The sequence below is a fragment of the Esox lucius genome, chromosome 1 (genome assembly GCF_011004845.1).
Source record: "Esox lucius isolate fEsoLuc1 chromosome 1, fEsoLuc1.pri, whole genome shotgun sequence".
Taxonomy (NCBI): Eukaryota; Metazoa; Chordata; class Actinopteri; order Esociformes; family Esocidae; genus Esox; species Esox lucius.
Genome location: NC_047569.1, coordinates 26,750,382 through 26,777,403, shown reverse-complemented (window position 1 = coordinate 26,777,403; position 27,022 = coordinate 26,750,382). Strand labels below are relative to the sequence as shown.

Below are 27,022 nucleotides of genomic sequence, written 5' to 3'. Positions count from 1 at the left end.
ATTGATGTTTTAATCGGAAAACATGGCGTCAGAAATAACGGTCTACGCTATAGCCTCAACTAGACAAATGGTAGACTAGGTGCTAGTGTAGTTGTTTCCCCCGTGGCCCTCAGAAGTCCGCTTTCACTGGACAAACGAGCATTTTGACCCCAACAATTCTGATTTATTCAAGGTAGCAAAAATTAAGCTTTCTGCTCTTGGTTAGTCTAACTCTTTTTTTGCTACCGCCTTTCTGGTGAAATAGCGGGCTAATTGTTAGTTGAATAGTTTATTATGTATATTATAGCCCATATGAAACTGAATAGGCTCCTTGTATAGGCTAGCGCTTCACTAGACTGCTATTTTAATAACCAATCGCTAGTGGGATGGGGGAGGAGATGAGGTTGTCATACAACGATTATTGCTCCAATAGTCGTTGGTGTGGTGAGATTCTGGCTCCAGAGGAACCGCGCATCGCGCTCTGAGGTGTTTTCGTCGGGAGGGGAGCGACGTCAGGTCTGCGACGGTGAGAGCGGTGAGGGAAGGGGCGGGGGGGTGGAGGTGGAAATAGTTCACCCGTCCCTGTGCTTTAACAATTGAAGAGGTTGAGGAAAGTTTTTGTCCTAACAAGAAAACAATATACCAAGTTCATTCTTTCTGAAGCTCAAACCGCATTGCACACGCGCGGAATTTGCTACAGTTCAGTTCACGAGCGTTGAATCGCACCAAAGCAGGGTTATTGACGTGGGCGCTCACGCGTGACTGGTAGTGTGATCTACTTGAGTTGCATGAAACCGGGAAAGATAAGCAAGCATATTAAGATGAGATGCTGGACGACCTACAACTGCCCTTACTACGTCCCCGTGGAACTTACTGTAACAACCCGGTAATTCCTTGGTGAAGACAGAAAATTACCATTTGGAAAAGAAATGGATTCAAGCTTATTATAGCCTATTTCATGAGGTAGGCCTAATATAACAATATTATGTCCTATCTTCAGTGTAATCTGACTATCTTCATGCTTTGCAAGCAAGCTCTGAATCCAGGGTAGGCTGAGCTTCTGTAATGCGATTAGTGTTGGATATACTTTGCACTTATGCGACGGCTATGGAAAGTGAGGGTTAACGTGATAACGGTGCGATCTGTATCCTGTGAGCAAGACTAAAAGTTACAGCAGTGTCCTAAAGTAACGGCTGTATGATGATGCGGTATAGCCTACTATACTCATCATGTCTGCAGTAATTTAAGTTATTAAATATTAAGAGTAACATTTTTAAGTCACTATTTCTGTGCATTTCACCTGTGCTCAAATAAGTTACAGCATAAATATTAGAAATTTTCACCGTCTGATTTTCAGGTTACTATAAATAAGATATTCCTAACATTTTGAGATCATAGATTTTTACTCAATTTCCACAATATGTAAAGAGCAATTGTCTGAGAGTGCACTTTTATTCACAGCCAGTGTGTAGAAATCCTGTGCTATGTAGAAATTACAACAACTCTCTAACGGGATGTAAAAATATGAATTTGTATTATAGGCTACACGTAAAATAACAAAATGATACCCGTTTTAGGGCCCTGTAAAGTTATTAAAAACTCTTGGAAATTGACATAATATATGAAGTGAAACAAGCATCAATTATGTTCAGCCTCACGTTTAAGTAATTTAGGTTAATAATGGTCATTTTTATTACATAATGTTACAAATAATATAAGTATGATTCTAATTATTATAGTGAATAAATGAAAAAATATTAATAATGTAAAATATAGTAATTAATTAGTTCATACACCAGTGTAAGTTGCGGAAAACAATAATAATAATTATTTGAAATTACAATTAACAATAACATGTATAAAATACAATTATCTTTCTATGTCTAGGAGTTAAAATAATACTTTTAACACTAATTTAAAATAAATACCAAAATACATAGCACTGTAACAGTAGGGTAGAATATCTACAAAATGTGGGCAATAATACATTTCACATTTTTACAGTAAATGAAATCATAGAGATTCTGTATGGAATTAACATTTGTAGCCAACAGATAATTTAAAATATTAAAATATAGGCCTAATTCATTTTTGTTGAGGGAATCCAACATATAAGACTTGTTTTCCAGGCCAGACATATACAACCCCATTCTCATGTCATTCTACATTTGAGCCATTACATTTTTGTTGTAATCAATTTCTTTCCAAGCAAAATAGTCTGCATGATGTCAGCGGAGGACTAAGAAGCCCAAAGCGATGTTATGTGAGGATTTGGAATTTTGGTTGAAGTTCTATGGAAAAAGCTAAGGTGTAGCTACCAGATACAACAGAGGTACAATATACTCACAAAGTCAGACAGTCCCCCACCACACACACTCCCACTTTCTCTCTTCTCTCTCTACCTCTCTTCGCTGTATCTCTTTCTCTGCAACACAACACCAGATGCATGACACTGGCTGCTGCATAAAATGGCAGGTCAGTCTTGAATTTATGGCAGCTGTTTAAATAACATGCATCAAGCATCATATCTATACATTTCTATACATTTCAAACAAAACAGACATATCAAGGCAGACGGACAGAGTGACAAAAATGACAATTATCTATCATGATACAGACACAGTAATTACATGCTCGCCCTTCCATTCACTGTCAGGGCATTGCTCCTAATAAAGAACTTTGTTGCCTAAAAGCAACAGTTGCTAATTGAGTTCGGCCAGCTTCCAGCATATCAGACTGAAAATAGCCTCCCTACACCCACACAGGACAACCTGCCATGAATAGTTTAGTGGATTATATGTCTGGGGGTGACAGAGATATAAACAGAGCTCTAGCTTACCGTGCTTTGTTAAACAGGGTAAGTGAAAGGGCCCTGTTTGTGAGGGTAAAAAGTACCTTGGCTAATTTGCAGTGTGCCTGGCCACAGTTGTCAGACCTTATCTTTATTGGCTTTAGCAAATGTCTACGTTGGTTTACAGAGCGAGCGGCTTCTCCTCTTTCATCCTGAGAGGGAGCACTCACATTGTTTACAGGCCTGGGATAAAGGGAGGGCAGGCGTGAGTGTAAAAACTCTCAGATATGAACAATGTAGAGCTTCATATGTCCCAAATAGCATCCTATTCACCATATAGTGAACACATTTTGACCAGGGCCGATAGGACTTGGTATGGGAAAATGGATGGTTAAAGAGTGCCCTGTGGAACTGAACTGCATGGATCAGAAGAGGCTGGACCAGGCCGCCTGTGTTTCTTGTGAGAAGATGTTTGTCTTTGAGCTGGGTTTAAAGCCGTGAGAGAGAGTTTCAGATGGTGACCTGGACTAATGGAATGAACAGTGTTTAGGAGCAGTTACAAGTCATTCCCCCCGTAATGCTAGAAGAGTAAATATTTAATCAAACTGTTTTAAAGAACAAATAGATTTTGACTCCATGTTCTTATAACTGGGATACTTAACTGATACATATGTCTTTGAACTAAAATTAACTATGTGTATCCTTAAAGAATATAACTTACTAAATCTGTCTAATGAGCTTAGTTCAACAGTCTTACCGCATCCGAACCCAAAATATCAGCTTCTTTAACACCAGTGTTTGTACCAAACGTTTTAAATGGAAACACTGTAGCCACAAAACTATCATTATTTTATGTCTAGGTTTTATTACCATTTACACTTTCACACAATATTAGGAATGTATTTATTTAATTCATCAAGCTAAATGTCAGAAAATCCAAATGAAAACGCTGACAGAATATTAGAAATAGAATTTGACTACCACCCAGGACAGAGTGCTTACTTGAAGGGGATTGGCTGTTTTGGAAATTCTAATTATAGCGTCATATGGCTGGCATCACACTCCAACGACGTCTTGTGGTGGGTCAGGCGCCTACAAGCATACAGAGTTCAACAGTCTATACAGTATTTCATCCAATGTGTTATTTGCATGCATTTCCAGGGGTGAAGTGAGCAGCGTGATAGGCAGCCAGGCTTGTGGGTGCGTGCTAGAAAAAACATGCCCTGATCTTAAACTCCCTCAAGCCTGTTAGGAGTTGCTGCCATGGTCATCAAAATGAAGTGACAAATACACACTTCTTATGATATAACCAAAATGATGTCTGTGTATTTACAAATAAGCCTAGCTGGCAGTTGTAGATTGATAATTACCGTATGCCCCTCAGTGTGTGACTGGTTGGGAATTACTTTTGTGTTGTAGAATGCTCATAGTAATTATTGAATTCTACGTGTGGAGTAATGAGGTTTTCTACCATTCCAACTTTTCATATGAGTGGAGAGCAGAGATTTGTGTACGTATACAGTTAACGATTATGACACAAGTTCTCCTTTAAAATCACATGGGCCCTTACTGCAAACATCTGCTCTATTTTGCATGATTGAGTGTCCATCATAAAATCTGGGTCATTGTGACAAAATTCCCCCCCATGGCACATGGATCTTTGCTGCAATGAGCCACCTTAAAATGACTTTGCCTCCAGAATTCAACTGATACTGTCTCAGACTCGTAATAGCTTGGGGACAAAACAGTGACCTGGTTTCGAAGAACAAACAAAAAAATATTTCTAAGAACTGTTCCACAACAAGCACTGGGATTTCTTTCTTGCATACAATTTCAAGTGTGTATTCTTTCAGTGCAAGACACATTTTAGCAATTTTTTTAATTGGTTGAAAAGAGATACTATTGTCAGACAAACATTTTACTTTTTAGTGTTATATTATTCAATATTGCTATTTATTATACATGAATATATGTATATTTGTGTGTGTAAATAATCAAGACATATATTTTATTAAATAGTACTCCATCAGTGACAAATCTAAAACACAGGATGTGAGTTGAACAACATCATTTAAGGTCTCTTTAGTCCATAAGTTATGTTTTTCTTCAAATATTTCTTCAAATGTTTCCCCCTATGACATCTTTTTTTCTACAAATGTGGATTCTAATCCTGTGACATTATTTTGGATAAGTATACTGCATTGTGTATTAGAAATATATAACGAACAGAAATGATATACAAATACTTCACTTTAACTTTAACTTTAACCACTATCTACTGTGGGAGCGGCTGTACAGTCACACTGTTTTATTCAAGTACTATAGCAGGCAGTGCAGGATGACTTTGTTTCTCTTGAGTAATATGCAATTTTTGGTATGTCTTTGTCAACTATGGTATGTTTATTTTAAGTCTGTGTTTTGCAACTGAATGCACTGTTTGTCCTAAAGAGATGCTCCAGGAGAAGGCCTCAGCTGTGACGGATGACATTGTGACTGGGGTCCAGCCTATAGGGACCCCAGATGTCAGTCCTGACCCACCACACCTGGGCATGCCTACAACTGCCAGCATCCCCCATGACAATGAGCCAGATCAGGTAATCATGGGTAATGTAGTCTCTCAACACAACCAACCCTACAACTGCAAAGACATGATATGCTGAAGTTTCCTATCCTTGGATGGAGCATTTCCTTGCTCTAAATTTGAATTATATTAAATGTTCGAAAGCCATTACCGTGTTAAAATAATCCCTGGTCCTATTAAATTATTGGTGTTTTTATAGCAGGTCAGAGTCTGGGGCCATCAATGCAAATTATTTGGTTGCCAACACTCATTGTTTGTTCCACCTTTCCCCCTGTAGAATATTGAGAACATCAAGGTTGTTCTCCATGAGAGGGAGCTGTGGAAGAAGTTCCACGAGGCCGGGACAGAAATGATCATTACTAAAGCAGGCAGGTAAGTACCTACAGCAAATACATTAGCAATGCCATGGCAGTAAACTACACTGTACTGTACTCATATTCTAAAGATACAGGTAACTTCTGCTAATTGAACAGCTTTTTTTGTTAGTGTTACGATGTAGCTTACCGGCAACTTCATTTTAAGATCAGCTATGAGCAACTGTTGGAGCTGAGGCAACCAATTACAACATGCTACATACAGTCAAGAAGAGCCCCAGTTGTCAGGTGTAGTGAGGAGATGCATTCCTGCCCAAGTCAATATCTAATTGAAAACACCGCTGACAGCATTGCTCTGTGTGTTGGATTTAATGCGGTCCTGTGGATTAGATTAGTCTGGCCCTTAACCTGGACATTAACCAGAAGATGAGTCGATGGTTTCTAACCAACCTCCATCCACCCCTCATTCCTCATGGAGGCTTTTTTTCCCAGTCCAAAATGTAAAAGGTCCCATCACGGTGAAAGATGGGCTTTTCCTTGTCCAGCTGATAAAGTGTGCTGAGAATCCCTTAAAACCTTTGAAGGGCCCGGCTACAGCGCGATGCATTGCTGTGTGGCTCCACCAGCTGCACTGCTGGAAAATCTGTCTTACTGACTAGGCTTATACAGTCAATCAGCCTGAGAAGCCAGAGACGACTAGGTCGGCGTCCCAAATGGGCTCTGTTCAAAAGTAGTGCACCCTAGTGAATAATTTGCCATTTGGGAAACAGCCCACGTTTATCTTTGCTTAGAATGGAGCAGAATCAGTTCCAGCAGGCCATTCAGTTCAACAACATTTAGAGTGCATTTTGTCCGGTTTTTAGGTGTTGTTTTTATTCCATGACAACTAAAGCAAAATCAACCGTTTAAAAACACAACAAATGTAAAATGTGAATTATGTCAGATATTTTGTATTTATACAACAACTTAATGTATCACTGTGCTTCAATTAACAGCAGGACCAGATAACTAAAATCACATTAAGATATTCTTGACATGGAGGTTTTACTAATCTTACATTTCATTGAATAATGTTACATTAGTTTGTTTGAAAATGTATAATTGATATGTTGTTTTCATGTTTCCACTTTAATCTAAAATGTAAAGAATGTGAAACAAATGATTCAACGTTATGTACGTTTGATTTTATGTAGTAACATTCTTTAACTTAGATTGTTGGTTGATATGAAAAGGGGAATACAACATAGTAACCATACATTTGAGTAAAATTAGCCAGGCTGTTTTACTGCTACACAAGCTCTAGCTTGACATTTTGATCTGCAGGCGCTAACATAAATATTGTTGTTCAAGGTGCAACTGAGACTGCCAAAACAATTCTTTGCAAATATATTCCAACAGAGACTTTTTCATCTAGTTATCCAGAAGGAATATTGGGAAGTAGTGATAAGAATTAATGAAAAATGTATTAATAAATCAATGAATGAAGGTTCTCTGGAAATTGTTCTGTTGGGAAGGATTACAGTGAGCAGTTAGCATATTATGCAATAAGAATGTTATTATTTTGAAGAATGTTATTATGTTGTTATTTCCAGTGTTAGAATTTCTGAGCACCCCGTTTTCACGTGCAGAATATTTTGCAAATCTGCTCCAAATCTAATAAAACCTTAAAATATGTACTTTAAAAAAAAAAGGAATCATAAACATTCAAATTCGAATATTTTATTAAATTGAGAATAAACCAACATTTTCTTTAAAAAAAAGATCTTAACGTCTCAGAAAAGTTTGTACTTTCTGAAAAGTTTGTATTTTGTCTCACACAATCCGCACTCATTAACAAAATGTTCTTCACTATATAATTTTAATATTCTGCATAATATAATTTTATGGGACTCCACTGCAGTTCCCCTGTGTCCCTGAGTTCATTTCAAAACCATTGCTATAGAGGGTAGGTGGTGTCCAGTCAGCACTCCTGGGAAGAGGTTAAGTGAAAGGCCAGGGCGAGGTGAACTTCTGACTGAGGAGCTCTGTGCTTATCGTAGACATAGGCTTGTTATTATGAAGGCCACAGTCCCATTCTTAATCCTTGCTCTTCAAAGTACCCAGGCAGCGCTCCCTGCCTCTCTCTCTCTCTCTCTCTCTCTCTCTCTCTCTCTCTCTCTCTGTACACATGGCGCTCCTTCTCTCTCTGTATACAGCCGTCAGTGGGAGCGGAGGTGGAGGGGTGATAAGAGGAGCCCGGCGCCCGCGATCAGCAGTGTCTAGCGGGGCCCGGAGCGCTCCATCATCCCACTGCTGCTGCTTTTGATCTCCCTCAGTGCTGGAGGTTCCCAGATACTTGACGTGAGCCCCAAATGGCACCCTATTCCCTGTACAGTGCACTACTGTTGACCGAAGCGCTTCAGGTCCAGGTTATTATGAATGGAATAGGGTGCCAGTTGAGACAGGCTGACTGTATCCCTGAACTAGCAGGCCCAGGAGGCAGGGAGGGTCGTAGCACTGGGCTGCCTGGAAAGAAACAGCTGGCACCCGCCACACAAACACACTCACACCGACAGTGATATCATATACATTCTCCATCTCCATTTCTCATGCTCTCCAGTCCTCTACACACACAAACACTCTGAGACATCGACACGCACAAGCACAGAAAAACACAGGCCTTGGGAGAAACTATTAATCATCTGGTTCTGACTATTCCTGTGTTTTGATTGATCCTTTCTGTAACAAATGCAACACTTTTAAAGTTCATTATTTAAAAAAAAGATATGCTTTAGATTATAGACCTGTTTTGCTTTTCTAGGTGATGGACATAAAGATGGCCTTTTTACAAGTTACGTGCTTATTGTGTCATATTTAGGAAACAAAATAACTACTTTGATACTTAACAGGGTTGTCTGTAACAGGGTTGACCGTCACAGGGTTGTCCGTCACAGGGTTGACTGTAACAGGGTTGTCCGTCACAGGGTTGTGCGTCACAGGGTTGTCCGTCACAGGGTTGACTGTAACAGGGTTGTCCGTCACAGGGTTGTCCGTCACAGGGTTGACTGTAACAGGGTTGTCCGTCACAGGGTTGTGCGTCACAGGGTTGACCGTCACAGGGATGACCGTAACAGGGTTGCTAATTGCCTTCTTAAGGATTGTTTGTTTTTACACTTGGCCTTATTTTCACTCTTTCTGAGTTGAAAGTTTGTTTCATAACAGAGAAAATTTGTGGTCAGATTTTGTGTCAAAGCATATTATAAAGCTTCTATACAAAACATCCAAATCATATTAAATTAGACTCTGATTCTGGATAAAGTAAATTAATGACAATCAGTTTTCACCTGAACAAAATATAAAAAAAAACATTTTACAAGTTCACGTACAAAGCACAGAGTGAAAATTAAGGCACGCAAAAATGTTTGAACTTCCCCTTTAAGTCACTCATACATCCCCTTGTAAAAGCTAGAATGGAAGCATGTTGTTTGCAGCAGGGAGGGGTAATTGAGTGAGAGTTTCTCAAACATTTTATATTGTGGGCCTCCCAGGTGGTACAGAGTTCTAAGGTACTGCTTTGTATCTCCAAGCTGACCACTATAGCCTGTGTTCGAGCCTTTACTGGACTGCTACCAGATGAGTGGCTGGGAAGCATTATGGGTGATGGGTATTGGACAGCATCACCTATGGAGCTATGCCAGTTTAAAAAATCCTAGAAGTCACACAGGGTGCACAGAAGGCCAGGTAAAAGGGCTGGATTGGGGCACATTAGCAAGTGTATATTCATATTGAATCAGAGTTATTTTATTTTCCATGTGGTCTGTGGTAAAGATCTGCATTTCATTGAATATAAAAGGCTTTGTCATCCGACATTGCTGAGGCTGTGGTGGCTGACCCATTGTCATCCCCGATTAGCCATTAGCTATGCTACGTGATCCAGTGTGGGCCCCCTCGCAGAGCTGAGGATCTTTCTGTGAACTGAGCCTTTTGGAAACAGACTCAGAGACAATGTTTTCACAGTAACTGTACACAGTATTGTACACTCATGGCTTTCATGAGTCATGACTTTGTTGGAAAATTGAATAATTCTTATGGATGTGCAGAAAAGCCAATAGAAATAATGGCAGGCTGGGTTACATAGAAATAGGCTTTTTTCTCTTGTAGAGATGACCTTACAGACCTGCCTCCTTGTGGACCTGGTTGGATGGTGCGAGTGGGGCTTGGATGATCTAAGGGTCTGTTTTGGATGTTCCCCTCAGATTAAAGTGTCTTTCTGTGAGCATGACACCAGGACTGATCTCCTGATTGGATTTGGAGCCTGAGAGAGAGACAGAGGAAGATTACCAGCCTTTAATCTCCTTTACCTTACAGGATGGGTTGAGTATTTACAGTTATGTGAGCCATGAACCGGGCTTTAGGGCTCCTATATCAGGCCAGGCAATCCGGGCTGAGTCTTTTAAAAACATGTGCGTTAGCAGCAGAGGTTCCAAATCGCACACCATTTTCCCTATGTAGCACACTACTTTGGATGCACTCAGATCCTCATGTCTAGTGTGCATAAGCGGGCATATCTGCCTGTCACCGTCAGCCTTTCAGAAGTTTGCCTCACCCATTCACTATTTCCAGGAAAGCGGCAGATGAACCGTGCCGGAGCACAGACCTTTCCGACGAGCCAACTCTCAGGGGCGGTGTGGTACGATGACGGGTCGGCTGTACAAGCTGCTGGCCGATCCCACCGCTCCAAGACACCATTAAAAAGCACTTAGGGGTTTATAAGGGTACTGTAGATCCCTGTGGCTTGACGTAGACTGGATGAAAAAGAGAGACCTTTCTCAGGGAAGAGGTCAGGGAAGGTAGCGCCGAACGCACAAATGTGTTTTATGGCCTAGTCTGCTATATTAGCATATTCTGTCTGTCATTCCTGAGGCTCTCTTTCTGAGGTGGATGAAAGTGGTGAGTACCGCTTTGCTCACAACGTTCCCAGACTTGTCTTTTTATGGCACGGATGCTGCACACTTATATCGTCAGAGGTAGTCAAGACTCGATCAGCCTCTGTGAATCTGTGACAGTTTGTCTCTGTGGACGGATAGAAAACTGACTTTTATGAGATTAACAGGTGGGTCTAAATAATTTTCTAAAGTGACTTACCGTGCAGCGAACTGTGTGACGACCTTTGGCGTCGCAAGCGCTGCACTCTTTTCAACGGAGCCAATCAGGGCTCCATGCAGCTGTATCTAGCTTAGTGAGGTGTTCTCGCCTGTGTGCTTTCCAGTGTTCTTGATCTTGTTCGGTCTGGGTGCTTAAAAGTTGGAGAAAGCCCTGGCCAACACTTAGTGATTTCTAGGAACAACGCATTTTACACACCTACATATGTACCTCCATCTTCTCGGTGATCCTCTGTGACCTTTCTAGCTCCTTACGCATCCCAATCAGTCTCTAAGCTGGGTTTGAGCCACAGTCTGAGTGCTAATCGTCCGCTAATATGATGCAGGCAGAACACTTTCCGCGCTGATACTACACTCAGGGCTGGCTAAAACCCTTCTGTAAAGCTGGAGAAGAGCCTCTTATCCATGCTTACCCCCAAGCACTCAGCCTACGCACAGACACCTTGGGGCTAAATCCATCTGAAGCTCATCTGAAAGGGGAAATCTTTTCCTAGGACAATTTGTGAACAGATTGGAGTGGTACGTAAAAACTCAGGTAGCTAGAAGACAGAAGGTACTTAAAAAGCTTGGGTGACATCATGTAATCAAGCACAAAGCGCCTTACCACCTTCATTCCTGTTCAACATCCCTCAAAGCTTCAAGGTGTGAGAGCAGCACAAAGGCATTAGGCATTAAATAAACGTCTAGATTATGATAGTAAAGTCTTTGGAAATTGGATCAGGGTTGGGTCACTTTGTTACCAGTAATAATAGGAAGGCTGACCCATTTTGTTACATGGTTCCTAAACTTAAAAACATTTTTATGAAACTCTTTTAAAATTGTCATGTTATAAAAAAGTAACCGTTCCAGGGAGCTGACATAATTTCTAATCGCACTGGCAATTCTTTACATTTGGTAAAATATTATTTTCTACTATTGTGCTATATATATATATATACAGCTCCAGGAAAATTTAAGAGACCACTGCACCTTTTTCTTTCCTTTCCAAAAAAGTTGAAACGGAAAGTTATAAACAAAAGCGTTCAATTTGCAGTGGTCTCTTAATTTTAACCCGTCTGTTCCTCACTCAAAACCTTCCTTTCCGACTTTTTTGGAAAGGAAAGGAAAAAAAGTGGTCTCTTAATTTTTTCCGGAGCTGTATATATACTATAAAATAGGTAATATATATTCAATGAAATAGGTGTCTTTACTTTGTATGGCCGCGGCAGAATAAGTATATTTTTAGGTTTATTAACAATAAGGTTATGTCAATATTGCATTGTAGCCATAATCGCTAGCAGCCAACCAGTCCATATCCACAGCACCAGTACTCAGACCTTAAGGGGGGACTACACATTCGCCATGTTTTATTGTTTTAGGGAATGTTTTAGCTTTGGTTAAAAGCAGATCCTTGTTTATGCTACATCTCCAAAGGCAGGTATATTGAACCCAATGCCAGCTCTGCTTCTGAGGGCACTGCTTTTGACCAGGGCCCATAAAAAACAACGTGCCATTTAGGACACAGCCCATGTCTAATCGAATGTAAGCACCTTCTTTTGTGTCCCCTGCAGAAGGATGTTCCCCAGCTACAAAGTGAAAGTGACGGGGATGAACCCTAAAACCAAGTATATCCTCCTCACAGACATTGTCCCTGCTGACGACCATCGCTACAAGTTCTGTGAGAACAAGTGGTAAGTCATTGATAACGTTTCCGTCTTTTTCTCTTGTAGCGGTTAAGGTAACAAATTATAAGACGGTTCAGTGTTAACTTTTGTTTTAAAAAGGTATCTTTACAGATACATTTTCAAAAAAAGTAAACCTTTATTTGACGTAGAAGTCACTTGTTATAAAACTCCTTTAAAAGCCCCGAATGGAGCAGCTATAAAACCAGTGTTTGAATTTTGCTTTATGGATTAGGTTCTAGAGATTCTTTAAGGTGGTTTTGGGCTGCGAGCTCGATGTTAAAGGCCTGAGAGTGCTTTGAAGTCTAGACTTCCTGTTTGAACAAGCATCACGAAAAGAACAACGTCCAATGTGCTTGGGAGGACACATCTCGACATTGCCTGTCCTGAATTTTGCAAGAAGTTGGGCCTTAATTATGAATTGGATGTCAAAGATTTTTTAAATTAAAAGTCAAAATAAAAATACTTTGGTGAAGATGTGGTCACCTACACAGCAGCTTAACTGTCGGTGCAAAAAAAGCCCATAATAACAATGAGTAATAGTGGAACGATAGTGGTTCACAGTATTTACTCAATAGAAATGATGTGGGTGTATACAAAAGAGCATCCAAAAATGTAGAATTTTGTATTGGCCAACAGAAGGCGCACCAGCTTCTGTTGGCCAATGGAAAAGAGGCACCCTTCTTCTCAACACCCTCCCACACGGCCACACTATTATCTCCAGTGAGTGTAATCCCTCTGTCATTTTCTAGTTACATTTGTACACGTTTCATTAAATTCCTGTTTTTGTGAGAAAACAAGCAGTGAATCGTTTAGGGAATCATTGTGACATTCCCCCCAAAAAAACAATTTGAATAATCAAAAACTAGAGCATTTGTAAGCTGGTCGTCCAGAAGTATGTGAAATGCAGCTTTTTGGTATGCTAATTTCCTGGTGTCAAGCCTGGTTGCTCCTCCCCTTCTGGGCCGGCGATTGGTGTCCCCGTCTTACTAGTCACCATCGATCAAATGCCCTTTCATTAATCACTCCTGGACTTGTCTCGGCACCATTATGCACACCTGGTTCCTATTCCGTAATCATCATGTGCATATATCTTCCTCTGGTTCCCATCGTCTTTGTCGGCCATTGTCCATGTGTTGTTGTCTGTGAGTGGCAAGACTGTATTTCTTACCATGTGTCTGCTTTTTGTTATTTAACATACCTATTTAAATTCTGTGCATCCCTGCCTCCTTCATGGTATATGGTTACAAAATGACCAACCACAACAAAGGATATGAATGGAGAACCCTTCTTTTTCGGGGAGTGGGGCTTTGGGTGGGTGTAGTGACCAGGTTCGTCGGTTGCGGAGAGTGCCCACGGTTTTAGGTGCCAACACTTTTCCGGCTCCAGGGCGGGATCTCCGTAGAACTGGATCTGGGAGTACGGAGAAACCATCAGCCCCAGCAGTTGTTCAGAGGAGAAGAACGCCACAAGGTCTTGTTCTGCCCCACTGCCTGGTCGTCTGTTCCAGGAACAGGCGTCTCAAAAAACAGGAACAGGCAGGAAGGGCCGGCTGTTCCTGTTGGCCTATGGAGCCCCTCCCCCTTCCACGGATCCATAGGCTTCTGGATTCATCCCGTGTCATGTCCTAGCACGGCTGGCCCTTTTTTTCCCTATAGGTCCCTGTTAGTTATGGCAGGTCTCCCCATCTGCCTGTCTCAGATGCTGCTTGGCTAAAGACATCAGGAGACATATGTTTACAGGCAGAAAGAAGTGTCAATAAATGTTGTGGTGTCGGAGGCTGAGAGTGAGACTCCCAGCCTCCCACTTAAATGGTCCCTCGAACAAATGCTTGGAAATTTAGTTTTTCTCTTCCTTTGCGCTGAGTTAGGTGTACTACTACAGCCATTATCTGCATATGCACAGGGCGTTTTCTTTAAGTTGCTCTGTATTGGAGAGTCCGTTAAATTACTAGAAATAAAATGTATATAAAAATATACATAGAGACACAGCCCCAATATTCGGCAGGTCAACTTTAGTCGGAATATTGCTTCTGTCCATACTATAAAAAGGAGGGTGTTTCTCTAATTACAAGAACTCTTGTGTCTCCATCCTGTGCTGTCTCTGGTGAAAGTATCACTTGTCTTTTCAACCCTACAGCTTAACCCAAAGCACTTTAAATGCCTTCCTCTCACCATTTGTCTGGGATCAATGCAAATATAGTAACTGGATGCACCCAACTGTGCCGCATGGATACAAGTATGACATTTGTCAGAGTTCTTGAGGTGCTAAACATCCTAGAAGCAGTACCCATCTCAAACATGACCAGGAAGCAAGTTATTGTGAGAACTGAAAATGCCTGTGATAATAGCTGGTATATAATTGTTATGCAACAGTTAAAAGCATGAAATTTTATACTTTCTTCAGATGATGATTTTTAAAAGTTGGGCTTCACAGGCAACTCACAGGAAGGGACATTTCCAGAGGCTTCTAATGTAGATGGTAAAGAATCTAATCATATTTAAAATAGTTTATAAAGTAAAATGTCCTTACACTAACAGGACATTTTGTTTTAATACATTCAGGATTCCTTAAATTCTGATTAGCCGAGAAAGTAAAATAAAGATTAAGGATCTAGGCTTACTTAGAGCCTTGGCCAGCCCAATAGCGAAATACAGATTATGATAATCCAGTATCATTGCGTATACACTTCGGTGAACAGAGATCTTTTTCCAGCCACACCTCAGGATTACACAACAAACTCTGGTAAGACTGTCCACTGATGTGTTGTTTTGGATGGTTTGAAGTCGATGAAATTCATATTTGCTACACTTGTTACACTTGCTAGAGCCAAAGGGTTCATAACAACACTGCTCAGTTTGAATGCAGCAGCGGGGCAACCTGTGTTAGGTGGAAATTCTCAAATGAGAATGACTCATTGTACTTTGAAAGAACAATGTGTATTCAACTTACAAGACAACCAGCTGTGACCCAATTGTAAGTTAATATTTGTGTTGCGTAAACGCACATACTAATGGCATCTGTATGCCATAAAATGTTACATTGATGAACCTAAATGGCATTTTGTAACCTTAAGAATGCAGGTTGAAATTAGATGGATGTATCAAATCCCTTTCTTTCATTGGTTTTATTACATTTGAATGTGGGATCAAACGGCTTGAGGTGAACTGAATTTGAACAAGCTTGAGTAAAAATACAAATGTATATGTTTGCTCAAATTGACATTTTCTAGCATGGTCTACTGAAAGTTGATCCTCATAATTGGTGTTTCAATACCGTTTTTTTGCATTTACATTGGTTCATCAGTCCTGTGCTACACAATCCTATGTATTTATTATTGAGAGGGTGGTTCCAGTTTGTATAATTTTGGTAGTCTCAACAAGTCATTTTGAAAGCAGGTTGTGGCATGTAATTAAATGTTCCACATGAGGGATGTCATCACTCAGGATAGAATCCAATATAAGTTAAATATCCCTTTGCATTTTAGAATGGAGGTTGATTCAATGTACAACCGTAAAGCAACCAGGTGTGAAGGGATTATGCATTTGCACTGCAAAAATGGCATTGAGGTTTACCAGCCTAAATAGAATTTTGAGTTTGCTCAAGAACATTGCATGGGGGTTAAATCAAAGTATAATTGTTTGGCAGCCAGCTGTGATATAATTTTGAGTTTCTTGACTTTAAATGTTTTCTTGTGAGTTTGATCAAATGCTGTATTTTTACAGTTTACAGTGCCTAACCTCTGATTGTATGTGCAGCATGTTAGTGTGCAGGCAGAGTGGAGCCCAAATCTCCCAGTATTAGTGTGCAGTGATACACTGCCGATTTTGCAGGTTTTCCCACTTACAAAGCATGTAGAAGTCTGTAATTTTATCATAGGAAATCTAAAAAAATATCCAGAAAATCACATTGTATGATTTTTAAGTAATTAATTAGCATTTTATTGCATGACATAACTATTTGATACCTCAGAAAAGCAGAACTAAATATTTGGTACAGAAAGCTTTGTTTGCAATTACAGAGATCATACATTTCCAGTAGTTCTTGACCAGGTTTACACACACTGCAGCAGGGATTTTGGCCCACTCCTCCATACAGACCTTCTCCAGATCCTTCAGGTTTCGGGGCTGTCGCTGGGCAATACCGACTTTCAGCTCCCTCCAAAGATTTTCTATTGGGTTCAGGTCTGGAGACTGGCTAGGACACTCCAGGACCTAGAGATGCTTCTTACGGAGCCACTCGCCCTGGCTGTGTGTTTCAGGTTGTTGTCATGCTGGAAGACCCGGCCACGACCCATCTTCAATGCTCTTACTGAGGGAAGGAGGTTGTTGGCCAAGATCTCGCGATACATGGCCCCATCCATCCTCCCCTCAATAGGGTGCAGTCGTCCTGTCTCCTTTGCAGAAAAGCATCCCCAAAGAATGATGTTTCCACCTCCATGCTTCACGGTTGGGATGGTGTTCTTGGGGTTGTACTCATCCTTCTTCTTCCTCCAAACACGGCGAGTGGAGTTTAGACCTCTATATATAAGCTCTATTTTTGTCTCATCAGACCACATGACCTTCTCCCATTCCTCCTCTGGATCATCCAGTTGGTCATTGGCAAACTTCAGAAGGGCCTGGACATGCGCTGGCTTGAGCAGGGGGACCTTGCGTGCGCTGCAGGATTTTAATCCATGACAGTGTAGTGTGTTACTAATGGTTTTCTTTGAGACTGTGGTCCCAGCTCTCTTCAGGTCATTGACCATGTCCTGCCGTGTAGTTCTGGGCTGATCCCTCACCTTCCTCATGATCATTGATGCCCCACGAGGTGAGATCTTGCATGGAGCCCCAGACCGAGGGAGATTGACTGTCATGTTGAACTTCTTCCATTTTCTGATAATTGCGCCAACAGTTGTTGCCTTCTCACCAAGCTGCTTGCCTATGTCCTGTAGCCCATCCCAGCCTTGTGCAGGTCTACAATTTTATCCCTGATGTCCTTACACAGCTCTCTGGTCTTGGCCATTGTGAATAGGTTGGAGTCTGTTTGAATGAGTGTGTGGACAGGTGTCTTGTATACAGGTAAGGAGTTCAAACAGGTGCAGTTAATACAGGTAATGAGTGGAGAACAGGAGGGCTTCTTAAAGAAAAACTAACAGGTCTGTGAGAGCCAGAATTCTTGCTGGTTGGTAGGTGATCAAAAATCATACAATGTGATTTTCTGTTTTTTTGTTTTAGATTTAGTTTCTCACAGTTGAAGTGTACCTATGATAAAAATTACAGACCTCTACATGCTTTGTAAGCAGGAAAACCTGCAAAATCGGCAGTGTATCAAATACTTGTTCTCCCAACTGTACGTTCAGTTCACATTACTGAGTAGATGGAGAATTAATTCATTTCTGTTGAGTAATGAGGAAAACCGACTAGTGTCTGTCATTTCCATCAATGCTCTTGTGAAAAGGAGAACCCTAATTTTCTCTTCCCACAAAAATGTGTTTGTTTATTCCAGAAAGGACATTCTTCCGACATTTTGTGAAGCATCTTGGCTGTAGAGTAAAGAACACTTCTCAGGCAGAGAGAAAGAGAATGCAAATACAGCGCCACTATCATCCAAAACATTTCTTTTGTAGTACTATAATATTTTAAGTGGAAAGTTCTGTGCAACTTTGTTGTTAAGACCCTCCTATTATACATGGCATGCCATGCATGCTCCTTCGTTAGCATCAGAGCCTCGTGTCTCAGTGGCCACACTAACCGTAGCTGCAGATTGTCATTAGCACACAGTTTATTACCGCAGGGCGCTGGCAAGACGCCTGTCAAAACCGACTGGCTAAAAACAGCTGGGCTGTACCCGCTGTCCTCCCAGTGACCCTACGCCTGGGATGAGGCTATCAAAGCCTGCCTTGCCCACCGGAGCAGCAACAACCTTTAGCACTGCCGGCCACGCAAACGGGAAAGAAAGAACGGGACTGGTTAGGTGTGTTAATACTGAAAACAGAAACCAAAATCCGGACAGAAAGAACTGCATCCACAATGGCACCCTATTCCCTATGTATTGAACTCTTTTCGACCAGGGTTTCTGTGGGCTCTCGTTAAAAGTAGTACACTAAGCAGCTAATAGGACACCATTTGGGACACAGGCGCCATAAAAATGAACCACTCTACTTTCCGCTGCAGAAACCCAGACATTTTGCAGCCATTTGTTGTAGATCTTTGTGGGATGTCCTGAAATCTCAGCGTTTGCCAGCACAGGGTTCTGGCTTCTCTCAGCCCCACCTTGGAGGAGCGTAATTAGCAGTGATGTTATGGTTGAAGCAGCCACCACCACCAGCACCACCAGCAACACCAGCACCACCTCCCCCTAGTCTGGGTGAATGTCTCGCCCAGCCCCCCCCCCCCCCCCATAGTGCGGCTTTGTATCCTTGCTGCCTGTGGCTGCATGTGTTTGGTATGAAAGGGGGATTCATGGGTCTCACTGAGTCGTGTGGAAGCTGGAAACGCTGGCTATGCCGTGACAAGCGTTGGACAATAGGTTTGCTGTTGGGTCTCCATCTCCAGTGCCAAAGGGTTCTTGTGATGATGATGATGATTATGTCGCGCCTTCATTTTTATTTTCTCCCCCTGTCTTCTTGCCACTCTTCCGTCTCCTCCTCTGTGTTCTTCTCAGGATGGTGGCAGGCAAGGCGGAGCCGGCCATGCCAGGACGACTCTATGTTCACCCTGACTCCCCCGCCACAGGAGCCCACTGGATGAGGCAGCTGGTGTCCTTCCAGAAGCTGAAGCTCACTAATAACCACCTGGACCCCTTTGGGCATGTGAGTGACCCTCTGTCTACCATCAGCTTCAGAGGAGCACAGGTTGACATTCACTCATATATATACTAACAGCAACAAAAGCAAAAGCAGACCAGAAAAACTCTGTGTGCATATGACAGAGTTATATCACAGAGATGTGGGCATATGACAGAGTTATATCACAGAGATGTGGGCATATGACAGAGTTATATCACAGAGATGTGGGCATATGACAGAGTTATATCACAGAGATGTGGGCATATGACAGAGTTATATCACAGAGATGTGGGCATATGACAGAGTTATATCACAGAGTTGTGGGCATATGACAGAGTTATATCACAGAGTTGTGGGCATATTGTGGGCATAGGACAATTGAACAATGACAGCAACAACAACAGGAACTTTGGACAGGTGACCTCTTGTCCTTTGAAACCAGGCAGTGGGGGACGCAAAGCCAATACATAGCCCTGCCCACATTTCCCAACTAACACATTACACAGCTGTATTCATCTGAATGTGTTGACAGCTTGAGCACTGCTGGGAATATAAAAACATCAAAAAGTAAGCCAAAAAGTAAGCCAATGGTCCTATGTTCTAGAACATGTGCTAATGCAATTTGGACTATGATAAGTTGCATCACTTTGGGGATTTTGTGATGTAACGTACTTTATGTATTTTGTCTCGATATCTAGTTATGGGATGTTGAATGGATTGTCGTGACATTGGCTTCAGGGGAAGAGGAGAGGGGACTGCAATGGCTCATAGAATGGCAATTGAAGTGTGATGAGCTCTTCTGGCCAACTTTCAGCTTGCGTAGCATTACCCATGTAGTTGAAATATAGGGTTAGTGGAGAAAAGTGACGATCTAGCGAACCAATCAGGGGATAGAGAAGTGACTGAACAGGGAGGTGCTTTACTGAGGCTGCAGATCTAAATGTCTCTCAGATGCTGACTGATTGGTTCCCTTCAGAGACCATCATTACTTCCACTCTTTATACAATCTTAACTTTCTGATAATTAACCGTCCAAAGACAGTGGTTATATTACTTTTTAATTATATTTTTATGCTCTAGCTAATGTACACAATCTCTATAATGTCAACAATGTCTATAATATTAACAACGTCTAGAATGGGTGGAACATATGCTATTTAAATAATTTAGTATTACCAAAAATAATATGGCATAATATGGCACACTGCTTCTCTAATAGTAACCTGTGATCAGACTTGAAAGCAATTTCATGATAATGTTTGCTAGCACTGCTGTGTTCAGGAATATATGTTGTGTTAGTAAATTCTGTTTCAGCTTACAGCATTAAGACATTGCAAAATCTAGGTTTGCATTTATATTTGAACAATTAGAGACTCACCTGTTAGTTCTACCATTGAACCACAAGCCTGGTCTGTTTTTTCAGTTTTTCGAGCGTTCCTGGATGTTGTGAGACTTGGTGCCTACTGTTTAAAACTCTGTGGTTTGACAGCGGTTAAAAAAGTGAATGTGGTATTATTTTAGATTGTATTGGACACAGGGAACAGACACAGAGCATGTGTTTAGGGCCAGAGTGACTGTTTTAGTAAAACAAAAAGAAGTGCTAGTGGAGGAGTTGTGGGAGCAATCATAAACAGAAAACCAACCACTGTGATCGGAAGGCAACCTTGTCTCTGGAGCGGCCTCCTGGTGGTGTGGGGGTGTGAGCTCAGGGACTCCTTCTCTTCCTGGCCTCTTCTTCCCCATACTATCCTACTCCCTCCTGGTGGTGTGGGGGTGTGAGCTCAGGGCCTCCTTCTCTCGCTGGCGTCTTCTTCCCCATACTATCCTACTCCCTCCTGGTGGTGTGGGGGTGTGAGCTCAGGGCCTCCTTCTCTCGCTGGCGTCTTCTTCCCCATACTATCCTACTCCCTCCTGGTGGTGTGGGGGTGTGAGCTCAGGGCCTCCTTCTCTCGCTGGCCTCTTATTCCCCATACTATCCTACTCCCTCCTGGTGGTGTGGGGGTGTGAGCTCAGGGCCTCCTTCTCTCGCTGGCGTCTTCTTCCCCATACTATCCTACTCCCTCCTGGTGGTGTGGGGGTGTGAGCTCAGGGCCTCCTTCTCTCGCTGGCGTCTTCTTCCCCATACTATCCTACTCCCTCCTGGTGGTGTGGGGGTGTGAGCTCAGGGCCTCCTTCTCTCGCTGGCCGGTTGGTATGAAGCTGATGAAGCAGGCTGGGCCTGTTTGCGCCTCAAGATATAGTATTAACAACAGTGTATTTTTTGGGGGTTAATACTATAGTATGTAATATTACAATATATTTATGTAATATATAAAATAATATTTATATTATGATATAAAATTCTATATCAAACACTATGAGGCAGGAGGATACAGTGTGGGGTACATCCTTCTGTAAGGAGTGGGGTACATCCTTCTGTAAGGAATATACACCATCAATGGATACAGTAGAATATACAACCCTGTCTCCAAAATAAGAACTGAATGCAAAGTTGTGCAAATCATTTAAACCCTGTATTTAATAGAAAATAGTACAAAGACAATAAATAAAATGTTGAACCTGAAGATTTTTATTGTTCCTTGAAAAATATATGCCCGTTTGATGCCAGAAACACATTTAAAAAAAGCTGGGACATGGGCACCAAAAGACTGGAAAGGTTGTGTAATACAAAAAATAACCTGGTGCAACATCTCACAACTAATTTGGTTAATTGGCACCAGGTCAGTAACATGACTGGGTACAAAAAGAGCATCCCAGAAAGAATGAGTCTTTTAGAAGTAAAGATGGGGAGGGGATCACTCCGGAGAAATCTCTGTATGCAAGGGACAAGGCGTGAAAACCAATCTTGGATGGCCGTTATCTTCAGGCCCTCAGGTGCGCTGCATTAACAACGGACTGTAGTGAAAATGCTTCCCAAAACCATTGTCTGAACACAGTTCACAAGTGAAAACTACCATGCAAAGAAGAAACCATGTTCTGCCACGTTCTCTGGACCCGAATTCATTTAAGATGGACTGAGAGGAAGTGAAAAAACGTCCTGTAGTCTGACGAAACAAAGTGTGAGATTCTTTTGGGGAATCATGGACTCCGTGTCCTCTGGGCTAAAGAGGAGAAGACCCTTCTGAATTGTTGTCAGCGCACAGTTCAAAAGCCAGCATCCATGATGTATGGGGGTGCATTAGTGCACATGGCATGGGTGTCTTGCAGTGAAGGCATCATAAATGCTGAACAATATATACAGGTTTTGGAGCAACATATGCTGCCATCCAGCTGATATCTTTTCCAAGGAAGACCTTGCTTATTTCAGCAAGACGATGACAAACCACATCCTGCACGTATTACAACAGCATGGCTCTTTAGTATAAGAGTCCAGGTGCTAAACTGGCCTGCCTGCAGTCCAGATGTGTCACCCATTGAAAACATTTGTCTCATTATAAAATGAAAAATAGGACAAAGGAGACCCCAAACTGTTGAGCAGCTTAAATCCTGTATCAAGAAAAGAATGGGAAAACATTTCACCTTCAAAACTACAGCAATTGGTCTGCTCAGTTCCCAAAAACTTACAGTATTGTTAAAAGAACAGGTGATGTAACACAGTGGTAAACATGCCCCTGTCCCAATGTTTTTTGAAACGTGTTGCTGCCATCAAATTCAAAATGGGCAATCATTTTTTCCAAAAGCAATAACATTTCTTAGTTTCAACATTTGTACTATTCTTTGTACTATTGTCTATTCAATATAAGGATTAAATGATTTGCACATCATTGCATTCTGTTCTTATTTACATTTTACGCAGCGTCCCCACTTTTTTGTAAACAGGTTTGTAGTATACTGCTGTGTAGTCATTCTTCTGTGGGGAGAGTCTATATAATACAGACTGTGCTAGGAAAATATGAGACACGCCAGATAAGGAAAAACATAATCCGGTTTTTCTTGTAATCATCAATTATTTGGTCAAATCGCTATTGAGTGAAGGCAGTGCTTAAACTGAGGACAGTGTTTTTACCTGGTCTATTATTAACAGTATTGAATATACGAGCAACACTACAGCCTCCTCCCACTGCTGATCGAGGCATCCAGTCATGCCTCAGACTGTGTGCCACACAAACCTAGCCACACTTGATAAATTGTACTTTTCCTAAAGCCAGTCGGCAGGCATGCTAAAAAGTCTCTTTTACAAAACAACATTTTAAGCATAGCTGTTGAACGAACTTAAATGAAGGTATGAAATGGGCACTGCTATGACTGCAAATAGCTTTGTGTGTTGTGAACACTGTTTCCACAACGGAACACAAACAAATGGGCTATATCGGAAAAGGGTTGGGCTTTGGTTCAGAATTTCCTTTTTCCAATGTTCAAAACCAAGAAAGTTCATCCCCGGAGCTGACCAAATAACTAATGCGTTTCAGTTGTTACAGTTTAGGTCAAATGTAGGTCAAATCAAAACTATAACAAGACTATAGCAGGTACCAGGCCAGAGAGGACAAGGAAAGGCGCGGCAAAAAGAGTGAGAGAATTACAGAGAGAACAAGAGAGACATTTCCATCCTCTTGCCACAAAGGGAGGTGAGGTGTGACCGCGCAGTGACAGCCCTGACCAGAGGAACTCTGGGAAGACTTGTCCAAAGCCATCCCATCAGAAGGAGCACTCATTAGGTTCATAACCTCTGGGATCAACGGCGGGGCCCGCTGTCAGGTTGAGTCCACTGCCTTGCCAGTGATAAGGGTGAGTAATGAGGACAGAGAGAGAGACAGCGACTGAAAGAACGAGCGGGGGGGTGGGGTGGCGGTGGGGGCTTGGTCTTACTAAGCTCTGCTGATGGCCACAGAACAGCCCACGTCAGCAGCAGAGCCAGAGGGCCGTTTCCCCTGGTCTCTATAGCAATGGATCCACCCTCCACCCAGCTGACCCACTAAACTGACCCACAGTCTAAATCAAATGGCCTGTGAAGTGAGCTAATGACAGTCAATGACAGACTCTTGAGTCTTTGAGAGTGTCTTTTCAAGTGTGTTTGTTTATGTGAACGTTGCAGCACGACTATGTGTGTGTCTGTACGTGGGTGGCCACTACGAAATGAATGAAAATTAAATGTTGACCTCTAAAATATTACTTATTCCCCCAGACTGAAGATATTGGTTAATAATATCAGGCAGGTGTGTTATTAAACAATAAACGTTATCACCTTTAGCCTAACCCATGCAGAATAGTGGCAAAAAGACTCAAGCATACAGTAGTTTCCCATCTGTATATTGGGCTAGTCATTAGCTAGATTACAAACTAAGGACTGTGCTTTTTATTTTTTTCTAATTTTTTTATTACAAACAACAAATGTATATGTAATTTATACATTTCCTAGTGCATTTCACCCATTAAAATAAAAATTGTTGACACTACTGTCCCAAAAATATTCTGCTGATAAAAGTTTTAATTCTAAAATAGTTTAAAAATAATAGTGTCACAAGAAAGCAAGTGACAGCAAGATGGCTGTCCGCTTTAACCTCGGGGGTAACGCAGATGTTCCAATTTATGACAGCCCCTCCGCGTCTGACCATCTCCCGTTAACAACCCATCAGCTGTCGACATGGCCAGCGTCTGCCATAAAAGCACTGACACTGATCTGAGAGCCTTTCCTTTGCTTCTGTTGGCGAAAAGATGGTCCAAGTTAGAATGGTTTCACTTCCCAGCTGTCAATGAGTGAGGCCTTGGTTAATACAACACCTAACTGACTGTCTAGGGCTCCCATAGACGATTGACCTACAGATGAAAGAGAATGCATGCTTGGGTTCTGAATTTCTCAAGGAAGGCTTTTCTGATCAATGCAACCAGACCGCAGAGATACCCTTCACTGCCTCCTGACAGACATGGGCCAGACCAGCAGACTAGACAAAGGTCATCACTGGAGCCTCCAGTCAAGCAGACAGTGGCTGATCTCTATCCATGCTCTGGCTCAGCTCACACCACGGGGTTCCAACTAGCCAATGAACCACTCGCTTATCTCTGTCCATGCCCTGCCTCAGCATGTGGGCTTAAAGATGTTCCGTATTCATCTATGACCCCAGCCCCTGAACGTGAGACAGGCTCCAGTACTGACGGACTGGCAGTCTAGAAGGTTTTAGAGGGGAGACGGTAGTGGGGGGAGAGCTTGGTGCTCATCAGTCCTGACAGAGCTGGGCAGTAGGTAACCACGCCCTAGTGTAAAGCTGGCCAGGCTACTGGGCTACTCTGAGGAACACTGGTGCCGGCATGCGGACCTTGTCCAGCTGACCCAAACACTGAGCTCCACATGCTCGGATTGAAACACTACACAGGTCATATTGGTGTGACCAAGGGGGTGTGGCCTGAGAGTAAATTTGCTTCTCAGCGTCAGTACAATGAACTCTTGCCAGATCTTCACATTGTGTGGGCAGTTTGGCGTTTTTATCCCCACAAAATCTGACTGCAGCAATGCTGTAACGTTTACATATATCTGCAAAGTGGCTGGCCATGGAAAACCTGACCAAATCCAGCACCCCATTAACACTGTGAGTCTATTCAATACAATTACATCACTTGGCATTTAGCACAGAGTATAGGCCCGGGACAACTATTCATTTAAAGCGGGAGATCTAGCCTACATGTCAAAGTCCGGTCATTCACTGTTGCTGCCAAGAGGACTGTGTGCTGCTAGCGACAAGAGAGACAAAGCAAAATCCCCAGCTGGAGTCTGTTTGACCCTGACCTTTTTATCTTTCTTTTTACCTTTCCTTCTTTCCCACTGATAGATCATCCTGAACTCAATGCACAAGTACCAACCTCGGCTCCACATCGTCAAGGCTGACGAGAACAACGCCTTTGGCTCCAAGAACACAGCCTACTGCACTCACGTGTTCCACGAGACCGCCTTCATCTCCGTCACCTCCTACCAGAACCACAAGGTAAAGGATGTCTGTGTCAGCCAGGGACACTGCTGTAGAAGAATTGTTTGTCTTCCTCTCTTTTTTTTATATTTCATTTCATTTTCGATATTCACAATCATAGAAAGACAGCTTTGTGCACATTTTCAGCAGTGTGTTTTCGTCAAGTGCAGTAACACATTTTGTTGGTTTCTCACTAGATCACTCAGCTGAAGATCGAGAACAACCCATTTGCTAAGGGTTTCAGAGGCAGCGATGAAGGGGACCTGCGTGTTTCCAGACTCCAGGGGTATGCACTGTACAGCATGGTTACAGACATGAGGCTCGGTAGACTTTAATTCTTACGTGATCATGGAATCAGTTCTCTTTGTTTGGCTTTCTTTAGCTTGTTGTTGAATATGTGCCATGCTCACTTCACTTCTGAATGGATTATGGGAGAGTGGGTTAGGCCCTGCCAAAGGGTAAGTTAAACCACCACTTGTTTCTAGGGAACCATATACAAAATAAATCATGTGACCAAATATTTATAAGTTGGTCATTGTTTCATGGAGCCTGTGAAGGAGGAAACCACATGGAAATAGTAAGGAACTTAGGTGTAAAAATACGGAGTGAAAAACAGTCTTGTTTTATATTGTAGGTTTGGTGAGCTTGTATCTGAAACAAAGTAAAAAAAAGTATTGTTTCATACATCGGTTGGGATCTCTGTGCACTACAATATTAGATCCTAAACATAGCATGGATGTGCTTCATTGTAGCTTTGTGGTAAGGAGACCAGGTTATTTAAGTGTAGCTATGTGAACATCTAAAATTGAAGGGGTAAGAAATACATTAAACTTACTCTTCCCTTAATGCCCTTTCAAATTATGATATTTATTAATACACAAAACAGAAATT

The 27,022-nt window shown here is 41.9% G+C and overlaps 1 protein-coding gene across 4 annotated transcripts in view; it reads left to right on the top strand.

Annotated features, from left to right (window-relative positions):
• The window catches only part of tbx4 (T-box transcription factor 4), a 31,769-nt gene that overhangs the window by 1,555 nt on the left and 3,192 nt on the right, over window positions 1-27,022 (top strand). Inside the window, exons 1-7 of one of the 4 annotated variants that reach the window (XM_010868881.3) lie at window positions 452-505; window positions 5,219-5,364; window positions 5,629-5,723; window positions 12,357-12,476; window positions 19,113-19,260; window positions 25,997-26,149; window positions 26,329-26,417. In XM_010868881.3, the coding sequence (XP_010867183.1) occupies window positions 5,221-5,364; window positions 5,629-5,723; window positions 12,357-12,476; window positions 19,113-19,260; window positions 25,997-26,149; window positions 26,329-26,417 (749 nt within the window). In that variant the 5' untranslated portion in view covers window positions 452-505; window positions 5,219-5,220. The other 3 variants (XM_010868820.3, XM_034288662.1, XM_020045955.2) reach the window with 3 other exon arrangements.